The 12,170-nt window shown below is 37.7% G+C and overlaps 1 protein-coding gene across 1 annotated transcript in view; it reads left to right on the top strand.

Moving 5' to 3' along the window:
• The window catches only part of LOC131067519 (probable pectin methyltransferase QUA3), a 65,892-nt gene extending 53,966 nt beyond the window's left edge, over positions 1 to 11,926 (top strand). The window contains exons 5-6 of the mRNA XM_058002551.2: positions 11,085 to 11,180; positions 11,341 to 11,926. Of these exons, the coding sequence (XP_057858534.2) occupies positions 11,085 to 11,180; positions 11,341 to 11,566 (322 nt within the window). The 3' untranslated portion in view covers positions 11,567 to 11,926. The remainder of the gene's footprint in view (positions 1 to 11,084; positions 11,181 to 11,340) is intronic.
• Positions 11,927 to 12,170: the final 244 nt, after the last annotated feature.

Raw genomic sequence — 12,170 nt, 5'->3', positions numbered from 1 at the left:
ACCTTACGGAGACGGGTCATCAGGGAATATCTGGTGAAGTGGAGGAATTTGCCAGTAGAGGATGCTACTTGGAGAGTGAACAGATCTTACATCATCCAAAGATGAGATTGCTTAAGGACAAGCAATTTCAAAGGGGGCAAACTGTTATGTCCTCTTTTTAGCAGTTATTTGGCGTTATGTCGTTAGCCCATTTTTCCATGGTCTTGAGGGATAACTAGGACACTTTAGGGACTAGTGAGGAAATTGGCCTAGGTGTTTTCAGTTTCTGGCCAACTGGAGGTGATTTGATGGATTTTTCCAGACACTTACTATTTATAGTAAGTCACCAGGAGCGCAGTGGCGGTGTAATTTTGATGTATTTATTATGCCGACTTCTTTGGGTTCATTTATTTTCAGTTGGATTGCCATTTTATGGAGTTAATGATTTATTTGGCTAAATTATTAAAAGTTCCTAAGTTAAAAGTAAATATTTAACTTAGTGAATTATTTGATGCTGGGACTATAGTCAGAAAAATGAAAATTAAAAGTGTCCCTTTCATTTGGGAGACATAAGGGATAAAAATATTTTATTCTAACTTTCATTTATCCCACATTGCTGGTGCCTTGGGATGTGTGCCAAAGAAAGTAATAAATAAGAGCATTTAATGAGGATTCAGACATCTTGGGAATTGTCTTCTTGAAAATTGTGAAATTGAGTTTTTGGAGAAATCTGGAAATCTTTTGGCTATTGGGGACGTTAATCCTCATTGGCAACATTTCTCACGTTTGTGAAAGATCAAATCTGAGAAATCTGGATTGAAATAAAGAATGACATTAGAAGCAAGGACTGAGAATGTGAAGGTGGTAGTTTGATTAGCATATGGATGAATGAAGTCACAACACATTGCTAGGTAACCCATCAGGCTTCAGGTTTAAAATTTAAGTTGATAAATAAACAGAGAGCAGGAAGAAAGAATTTAGTGTATGGTTTAAGTGGCATAGCTATTGGCTGGAAAGGGAGTCGTGGAGTCTTCCTTTACTTACAGCGCTGGGTATTATTGCCATTGGATTTCTGGTCGTTTTTTCTGGTCCTGGAAGTAGTGTTGATGAACAGAGCGTGCACAGAATCTCCAACTTGGATTGACAATTTAAATTGATTCATAACGATTAAGCAGCCTTTTTCCCTTATTCTGCTGGTCGTAGCAATTACACAGCTGGGCATAGCTAACCCCTCTGCTGGGCGTAGGAAGTAGAAGTGACTGGGTGCGTGATTGGTAACTGGGCTGGGCGAAAGTAAAAACCATAGCCATGGTGTAGTTCTCCTTTGGCAGAGGCGTGGACTTCACTGTGGATAGGGTGTGAGCATTTCGAGCTCTACAATTTGCAGCCGCCTGCTGTTCTCTCTAGCCGACGTTAGACATTCTGGCCGCCACGTACAGGTACAACAGTGGATTCTTCCTTGATACAAGATTGTAGCGACTGCAGTGAATATATGGGGTTGATAGTTTAGTGCAAGCTGCTGTCAGTCTGAGACAACACTGGAAGCCGAATGTGGAAGTCAATAGGGGTGGCAGATTGTTTTAATACATGCTGGGTTCGACTTGTGACAAGGAATGCGGCGTCTACAACACTCTGAACACACAGGTTCATTGTATGGAACTCTTTCTTGAGTCGTAGTAAATTTATATGATGACGTTGTATGTATTGGGAAGAACACATTAATGTCAAACTGATATAAGAATGTTTGGAGTATGTGTGTCATTGAATCCATTGATAGAAGAACAGATTTGGTTATTGTTCAATTGGTAGATGTTGTGCAAATTTCGTAGAGAATATTGTACTAGTCATTGGTATTATTGTGTTGAAAGTTAAATGGCAAACAAAATGAACACCAAACGCAACAGGAACAACTAAACAACAGAAATTACCCCAAAAATTCAAACAGACCCTATTGAAATTGGCACGCTTTTCAGGAACTTTACTTACAGCAGATTTGTCAGAAATTAGAGGACAGGGCTGTCCATTACAGGGACTTATGTTGAACTTGAATGCTTGAATGTTGCTGGAACGTGGAAATTTACTTGACTTCGAAAAAAAAGGATAAAAGAGACGAAGGGTTTAGAAAGATCTAATCTACTCCTAAGATTAATGACAATAATGGATCATGTTTGGATGGACACATTCCTTCAACCGAGCTTTGCTTCACCATGCTACCAACAAGTACACAAAACCGATGCGATCTTCCAAGGAAATGAAAGGTTTTCATATCATGACTCCTTCACTCAAATACCCAATACAAAGACCCAACTTCAACAAACTCATCCATAATTGAACTTAGCACATTTTAATGTTCAGGCTTACTATGCACCGCAATTGAAAATCATCCAACTACAAATAGTATGAACAAGGAATTATCAACATCTGCACATTACTCCATCGCAATCAATGAACTTCATCTAACATGAGGATACAACAAGAAACCTTGCAATATGTAGAAGAAACAACACATTCCACCATGAATGCAATGAAAAGGATGTTTATTTACAAGCTTGGCAACAATTTATGCCTTCGCCTCCTACTGTACTTCTACTTCAAACTATTAACTACTGCTCTTGATCTACTACTGAACTATTGACATTTACAGATGAGAGAATGGAGCCTTATATAGTGCTCTCAATACAATTGAATGGCCAGGATCAAATCCACATCGATGGCCAAGATTGAAGATAAAACCCTAATTAGGGTTTGTTACACCCATTACCTAACATTTAATGCTTGACCAATGATAAAATTACAATGAATAGGACACATGCCCTTCCTTGATTTCCGACCAATGAATGATGAGATTAGGTACATCAAACTTTATGCCTTCACGTGGTAGTTATCCTCCTTGTTGGATGAGTCAGGTGCATTGAATTTGGATGCCTTGACTTGGATTGACGTGATTAGGTTGAAGATGACTAGGCATCATCTCAGCCTACTCATCTTGTAACTCATCGCAAGTTGTAGGTGATTGAGGCATATCTCTTGATACTCAACATTTCCAAGCTCAATGATGAATGTGATGAAGGTAGGAGATATTCTTAAATTGCATCATCTTGTCTGATTTGATCACCTCCGCTAATCCTTCTTCATACTTTGGGGATTCTCCTTATGATGTGTTTCACTTCCCAAGCTTGGAATCCTTTATCTTGACTGTCCTTGACCTTCTTTGATCTTGAAATTCCCTTTCCTGGATTACTCCCTTGTACGAGCAATGATTCTTGGATTTCCGGGGGAAATTCAAGATTGTGAAATATCTTCCTCCGTTGTAGATTAATGCCTCGAGCTTGAACACCTTGAACACGATCATATACCTTGCCACTCTTGGAATGTGAATCTTGTTCTTCCTTGTCAACTTGAAGTCTTCATATTGTTGAGTCTTGATGTTGAGGTTCTTGGACGTGTTGTAAAGTCTCCTTCATGCTTGGGGATTTTTCTTGTTCTCTCCTTGATGTTGATGATTTTGATGCTAACTTCCCATGCATTCTTGTGATTGCTGATGAAGTAGTATTCTTCTAGATTAGTCCTGGTAACCTTTGACGTCACAGCTGCTTCCTCATCTTTGTATTCCTTGCATCAAACATTTAAATCTGGAAAAGTTGACGTTTCAGGTCTGGAAATGGTGATGTTTGGTCTGATTTTCATCCTTAATTGCCCTTTGCATTTGCATCTTCTTTCCTCCCTGGATGTTCATCTTTCTTGCATCAATCCTGGAAAACAACATACTTTGAATCAAAACTCCATAGAATGAATGAGAGTAATGCTTACTTATCTTAAATCATGCTTTCAAATATTCATTCGAACCTGGAAATGACTCAGTTTTATTTTTAAAATGATGTTCTCAGTTCTGAAATCTGATCAATATACTGGTGAAATTTACCTAATTCTGAATGTATATCTTCTTCATCAATTAATGATTTTGAATAATTTCACCTCATATCAGACCTGGGATGAATGAATTAACCTTACATCTCATCCCATTCAATTCTGGAAATCAGAAAATGTAAACTTCTGAGTCTGATTGCATTTATTTGTAGTCTGATTTTTAAGTCTTTCAGGACTAACTTTATATGTTTCTAGGTCTGATCTCAGACCTGACAGGGAAGTCTTCTTCATGATGACCAGGTTTTTTGGGAGGTCAGGCATGTGGTTGGGGATTTGATGAGGTCAGGCATGTGCCTTCCTCAATGTTGAGGTCTGAATGGTGCAGCCACATGCATTCCAGGTTCTTGCATAGAAAAGGTTGTTTGTCAGTTAGGTCCTTGTATTTTAAGCAGGTTCCTTGAACTCAATATTTTAAAATCGATTAACATCTCTGAGATTCAGGATTAAGAAGTTACTCTGATCCTAATTGCTACATCAAAGTCAGTAGTGATGACAGAGTGATTCTAATTGTCTGTGTTGATGATTTTGCCATTGTGGGGAGTGGGTCAATATTATTCAATGTTTAAGTTCTAAACTTTTTGTTTTTGAAATGATAGATCTTGACCCCTTACATTATTATTATTTTTAGTTGTGTAATTTTGACATCTTGAGAGTGCTATTTTTGTATCACAAACTAAGTATGTCAAAGCACTTCTAGAAAAGTTCAGGATGACAGTATTTTGGTATCCTTTTAGTAGGTTATCTCAGTTGTTGCTGAATTAGGATGGAGGGAATATCAAACGGACGTTGAAACTTTAAAGTGCCTTCCTTAATGGAGTGTCAGCCTGGGAGGTCTAAATGGTGCAGACACGAGCATTCCACGTTCTTGTTTAGAAAAAGTTGTTTGTCAATTAGGTCCTTTAATAGACTTAAGCAGGTTCGTTGAACTCAATATTTTAAAATCGATTAACATCTTTGAGATTTAGGATTAAGAAGTTACTCCAATCCTAATCTCTACATCAAAATCAGTTAACATTGTTGGTAGTGGGTCAATATTATTCAATGGTTAAGTTCTAAACTTCTTGTTTTTGAAATGATAGATCTCGACCCCCTACATTATTATTTACTTTTAGTTGTATAATTTTGACAACTTGAGAATGCTATTTTTCAAAGTTCCACGGGGTTTGGGGACGTTTCCTCTGGGGGACGAGTCTCGGGGACGGGGGTACTTGGGGCCTAATTTTGGGAACGTCTGGGGGATGGCGGGGGGCGGCAGGGGAGCGGTGCTGACATAATACATATAGTACTTGAAAAATTAGTTTTAAAAAGATAAAAATGTATAACATAATAACTAGAGTCTAGTAATGAAATGACAAATGTCAGAATATCAAATATAGGCATTGGAACAAGAATTTTCCATAATCATCTTAATCACGATCCAATGTTCATCAAAATTACAATCAACTGATCAAGTTATCAAGATTCAACAATGTTCAAACTTCAAACTTGAAAAACAAAATACTAAATAGTAAATAGAATTATAGCACTAGAAATAGAGTCTAATAACTCTAATTATCCCTAAGCTCCTTGCCAAACTCGTTAATGTCCTCATCAATCAAACTGCTGGACCCCAAATTTTCAAGCTCATCTATACCAATACCAACCAACAATGTCTCTGTAGCATCATCATCAATTTGTGTTGGCTCTTCAGGTTCTACATCCCATCTGGCTGCTGGACTCTCCTTGTACGTAGATGTGTTGCGGTCAATGAGATGCAACGCACTATGTACCGCTACAAGCTTCTTTGCCCTCCTAGAAGTAAGCCTGTTCCTCTTAACGTAGTGGATGAAGCTGTAAGTAGACCAATTTCTCTTAGCAGCAGAAGAACTAGAAACCTGGGACAGCAAACGAATGACTAGAGTAGTTATCAAAGATTTAGGCACATGCATAGTCCACCACAACTTGGGGTCCTCTTGTGACATAATCTCGAGATCTATCTTCGCTGCCTCTGAATATATCCCCATAGAGTGGCAAATTTTGTCCACTCAGTACGAATCTGGCTAGCCTCTGTAGGAACATACATTTTGTCAACTGCATTAATGAAAACATCTTTCACCTCAGGATCCTCTATAGGTGTAACTTTGCCTGGCCTTGGCACGTACCACTTCGGGTTCAATACATAGGCAGCCATGTGTAAGGGAGTGTTGAGCTTCTTCCATCTACAATGAATAATAGGCTGAATATGCTCATTGTAGAATTGCAATGTAGGGTCCTCTCGCACAACAACCTTCATTTGACCAAGCATAGAATCAATGCACTCACACACCTCTCCTAGGGAAGGTGCATTAGAATCCCCAAATCTAATAACTATGAAGACTGGAGCAATGATGGAGACAATATATTTGGCATCCGTCCAAAAGAGATCATTCTTCACCACCTCCTTCACCCTCAACACCTGTTGTGTCTTCAACTTAGGCCACCTATTCCATTTTGCTGTCATAACCATTAGTTGCAATGGCTCTTGCAACTCAAGCATCCTCTGCAAGAGAATAAAGTATGATGCATACCGAGTCTCTACAGGTTTTAGGAATTCCTTCTTGGAGAAGGTCCTAAAGAGTGCATGTGAAGTATGATGGTTGCAGATAAACATCTGCACATCTCTAGCATCACTAACAATTGATTTGATCCAGTGGATTTTACCCATGTCCTTGAGTGCATTATTCATGGCATGCACACAACAAGGAGTCCACCAAATATGTCTATAGGCTGCCTCAATCATCTTCCCTGCAACTTTACACACATGGGCCGCATTTGTCACTACCTGCACCACATTTTGTGGCCCAACCTCCTCTATAGCATCCTTGAGGATTTGGAACTGAAAATGAGCATCCTTGGTATGCCCTAAACAATCAATAGCCCTAAGGAAATGAGGGCCCCCAGTAGATGTAACCATGATATTGATGAGTGGATGATGCCTAATGTCTGTCCACCCATACATGACTATGCTGCAACCACTTGAGACCCAAGTTCTCTTCATCTTCTCCATCAAAATATTAATCCTGGAATAGTTTTGATCCAAGATTGTTGTCCTCAATTTAGTCTCACCAGGTGGCACATATGATGGTCCTGCCCTTATTTTCTTTGCGACAACTTCCTTATAATAAGGAGAGCGGGTCACGTGGAATGGAATGCCACAACAAAGAAGAGTTTGCCAATAGCATCATCTGCCTCATCTTTTGCTTGCATATTAAATAAATCAGCCAATGGTTGTGAAGATGGACTAACCGTCTTATGTTTACCCCTAGCCTCTGCTGCCCTTGAACTGGATGAAATTGGCGGCCTTTGAGATTGCAAACTAGAAGAAGAAATTGCAGAAACTTGATAAGCCCTACTCCTGTGTGGCAAAGTACATGACGTAGGCACTTCATCTTCATTGCAGCCCCATAACTTTAACATTTCAGCCTTGTACTTCAAGTTTTTTTTATTCACTTTCTGGCATACTCCTACACCTTTGCCTTGAACAAGAAGGAAGTGAACATTAGTTCTAGTAATGCTGCCAAACCATTCAAGATTACACAAGTTGCACTTCCACTTTCTAGTGCCCCCAGCTGTCCCAGGTTGTGCTGGTACCTTAGATGCAAATTGTTTTAAAGGTGATTTTGGATCAAAAGGACCTTTGGTCCATTTTTGAGGATTTTAGAAGGGCAGTTGAAATTTCCACTCCTAATAGAACTTGTTTCAGTTTGACTTGCCCCCACTTCTTCTGTGCTAGGTTCATTAGATGATTCATTTTCACTATGAATCTCAACATCCGAATCTTCACTCATGGTGTTAGAGCTCATTTTGACAGTGATAATGATGTTGCAACAAACAATGTTAAAAAAAAAACTCAGAAATTTTTCAAGCAAACTATTTTTAATTTTTTTCCAAAGAACTTAGAAATGTATGTCAAACTAGATTTAAATTTTTTGTTTGCTTGAAGTTGAATATTAATAATCAGCATCATTAATAATGATGCTGATTATTAATATTCAACTTCAAACAAACAAAAAAATTTCGGTTTGTAAGTTTTTTTTTTCTAATGGCTGCAATTTGGTTCTTGAATTAAAACATTTAACCCATTAACAAATATTCTTTTTAAGAAATTAAGAATGGCAAATTCCTACCTTGAATCTTGAAGCAAGAATGAAGAAGCTTCCTCTAATCCTCTTCCAAGCTTTCTGATTCAACTTGCAGTCCACCTCCTTGGTTTCCAAGCTAGAGCAAATCAGAGGTTTTAACCTTTTTTGTTGTTGGAAATGACTGAAATGAGACTAAATGTCTCTTTTATTATCTTATCAGTGTTTTAGGGTTATGTTTACCAATGCAAAATTGTTTTTTAAAAAAATTTTAAAAACATGTTTTTTGCCTTTCCGCCATGGGAGACGCCTGGGCGTCTCTTTCCCTATTGAGGGACGTCTAGGCATCCAAGAGACGTCCAGACGTCTCTTCGTTGCGTCTCTTCTCCGAGAGACGTCTCTCCCCCGAGAGACGTCTCTCCCGCGCACTGAGATGGAAGAAACGTCTCTTTCGTGGCTGAGAGACGTGGCGGCGGTGCGGGGGCAGTGGAGAGACATTTTGGACGCATCTCCCCGTCCAAGAAACGTCCCCGTCTCAGAAACGCTTGGTTTTTTGGGGGAGACGCATCCTCGTGGAACACTGCTATTTTTGTATCACAAACTAAGTATGTCAAAGCACTTCTAGTAAAGTTCAGGATGACTTTGTGTAATGTATACTTACAGAAGTTGGGATAGAACTCTCAGGTTACATTGATTAGTTACTGGTCACTGATTTAGTGTAGCATTAGTTGGTGGGTAGTTTTTATTTATCCCACTACCACTTTACCTGACTTATGTTTTGTGGTGATTTTTCTTTCTTGCTTCTTGTCCAAACTATGAGAACATTGGCTAGCTGTACAATAAGTTTTATGTCAAAGGAACCCTCACCTTTGGTATCCAGTATCAGCACTCCGCAAATTTGATGTTGTTTGTGTATATTGGTCCCTATGGGATGATTCAATTGCCACTCATAAATCTGTCACATGATATACTTTACTCTTGGTTCATGAGTAATTCTTAGCAGAGCAAGCTATAAAAGACTTGCCTTCTCTTCCACAAAAGCGGAATATAAGGCATCTGTTAGTATAGGTTTTGATCCAATGTGGTTGCAGAGGATGTTGGTTGATCTTCATTGTGACCGTACAACACTGGTCTCATTTTTTTTTGTGACAATCAGAATATGCTCATGATGGTGAATAATCCATTCTATCAAGCCAGAACCAAGCATATTGATGTACATCGCTATGACATCTACTTCTTGGTCATTAAATGAAGACTTTTATCATTATTATTGTTTTATAGAGGAGTTGTTTGCTAACATGCTGATTAAACCCCTAGGAAGAAAAATTCGTTGTACTTGAAGATAAATTTAGGATTGTATCTAGTTTGTCAATGGAGGGGTTGGGATTGGCATGATAATTAGATACATTATAGAGTACCTTAGGCTGTTTTATTAAAAGCTAAACTATGTGAGTTGTTCCAACTATCTTCATATCGTTGTTTTTCATCATATGTAGTTTATTACACAGATAGTTGTTTTTTATATTATTCCCAGCTTACATAAATCTGCATGATGTAGATAAGTTTAATGGTTTGTGCATCAATACTTATATAACACCGTGGCCATTACTTCTGTTCTCTATATGTGGTTTCTCCAATATGTCTAGAATGTGAATTATCACAATTTGAATTACCTCCTATTTCTGTGTAGTCATGATGTCTTCCTTTGTCCAAATTATTTCAACTACCAGTAGCTCTTACGCCTCTGGCTTTACCATCTTTTTGCTTGTGTTAGTAGTAAAGGCATTTGCCCTGGTTTCATTTATTTGAGGAGATAGACTGTTGGTATGTTGAATTAATCACTTACACACTGTCATATTTTCAAATGTTGAATATAGGCTGTTGGTATGTTGAATTAATCACTTACACACTGTTATATTTTCAATTGCCAAATTTCTTTGTTACTTGCGTTGTTTCCAAAAATTTTCTATATAAAGAGGGAAGATCATTCAAGATGATTGTTATCATGGTCCAGTTGTCAACTTTGTCAAACCCATCATTCTCTATCTGTGATCTAGTATTTTTATTTTAAATTAACGCGGACTGATTTCCACACTCTTAGACAACTTCTGATTATACAATTGCAATACTAGGTTTGTTTTTGTACCATGGTTGTTTGTCATACAAGTCACTTAATGTATGCTAGATCTCCTAACTATTTGTGGACAAGTCATCATGGACATATGTTTTAGATGTTCGGAGAATTGTATGATTGCTAAAGCTGTTTGAGTTTGAGATTAAATGCAACTATCTCTAAATTGTTTGTAGGGATGCTTGGTCCATTTTGTTTTCAACTTTGCTCCATAGATCATTAAGGCTTAAAGTCTCATTTATGACATAGTTCTATTCTGTATAGTTTAACTGTGTGGGACTATCTGACTGTGATTAATTGTGCAAATTTTGATATATTTGCAAAAGCAAACAATAGCACACCAAAAGAGAACAATTAACAATCTGCTATTACTGAGGCTCTTTCTTCCCTCTCACAAATATCACTCTACTTACACGAGCTTTGGACAATCTTATTGTTTTTGTTGATCCGAAGAAGAAAAAGTTACTGTGGGTGCATAGTTAGTTTACTCATATTTGAAATATGACATTGCATGAGGATGTCAACCTGTGGCAAGCCAAACCATCATGAACTAAAGTCCTATTTTTGGAGTTTATCTAATTTTTTAATTTATAGATGTAGGGCATCTCAAATAAGATACATGCCTCACATTTGATAAATGCTCCATAAGTGCAAAATTAATTTTACTTTGGATCAAATGTTCAACACATTGTATTTTTCGCTTTATTTCATGCTTGATTTGTTGAAACTTCATATCCTTGAAACGACTTCTTGTATGGAAGAAATTCTAAATAATTTATTAGAATGTGGTTATCCTAGAGTTTGGAAGTGGTTTTAAGGAGTGAGGGCATCTTCATATTTTCACAATCTTATCGCATGTTTTGGTATATATGCAGTTTCAAGTGGGTAAAAATATGCGATTCTCCCAAGATTATTGTGGAAATGCTAATTAATCAAATTTCCTCTTGTAGGTGTGAGGCTTTCTCTACTTATCCTCGAACATATGATTTCATTCATGTGGTTGGCATTGCGTCTTTAATAAGAGATACGAGTAGAGGTGGCAACAGGTGTGCTTATGTTTTTTCAAATCCCAGATGTTTTGTTACCAACCCTATTTGGAAGAATTATATCTTCTCGTCTTCTCCATGGGAGGAAAATTTGAACTGATATTTAAACTCAGAGGTAAAGATCAGCTGGTACTAATGTGTATTATATTTACATGTACAGGTGTAGTCTTGTTGATTTACTAATTGAAATGGATAGAATTCTTCGGCCTGAAGGAACTGTTGTAATTCGAGATACTCCAATTGTGTTGGAGGAGGTTGCTAAGATTGCCAGTAGAATACGGTGGAGTACAGAAACACATCAAACTGAGCCAGAGTCTAATGGCAAAGAAAAACTGCTGGTGGCCAGCAAGCAATTTTGGATACTTCCATCAAGTACATCTAGGTAAATACTTGTTTTGACCTGGCTTTGATGATTTCTAATGAAAACATTTGGCCTCTTGGCAGATCCATTGCAAATGCACTGGTTTTGTAGGCACTACCTTTTAAGGATAATCTTGAATGGTAGTTGCGGTGCCAAGTCACTTGGTTGGATTCATGCCCATATAATTGGTCGCTTCAATATGCTGTAACTAATGAAAAAACTGAAGTGTATTTGCGTTTTAATATTAAGGATGTGCCATCTTTCAGTATTAGATAGCAAACTTTGAGGTAGTGCAGATTTCTTTTGTAGCATGTCATCCAAGCCTAAATTTCAGGCATTCATCCATACATTCTATAGTTTTGAAGCTAAGATCATTCTTTTCAAATACTGGTACTCTACTATTTTAGATGGGATGCAAATGACCAGTTTAGGACTAATAATGGCGCTTGTGCATCAAGATACATATATTTTTATTATTTCAGTAGCAGTCTTGTGGTTTTCGGAAGGATTTAGACTATAAGCTAAAGGAGAGAACCATGAAGTATATTTAAAGACATTTTCTTCTAGGTATTGGTATATTATTTAGCAGGAAGGACACTTGAAACACGTAGCTCAAATTTTACTGAAAC

Source organism: Cryptomeria japonica, chromosome 10 (genome assembly GCF_030272615.1).
Source record: "Cryptomeria japonica chromosome 10, Sugi_1.0, whole genome shotgun sequence".
NCBI classification, from domain to species: domain Eukaryota; kingdom Viridiplantae; phylum Streptophyta; class Pinopsida; order Cupressales; family Cupressaceae; genus Cryptomeria; species Cryptomeria japonica.
Note: the sequence above shows the minus strand (reverse complement) of the source record. Positions and strands in the feature narration are given on the sequence as shown.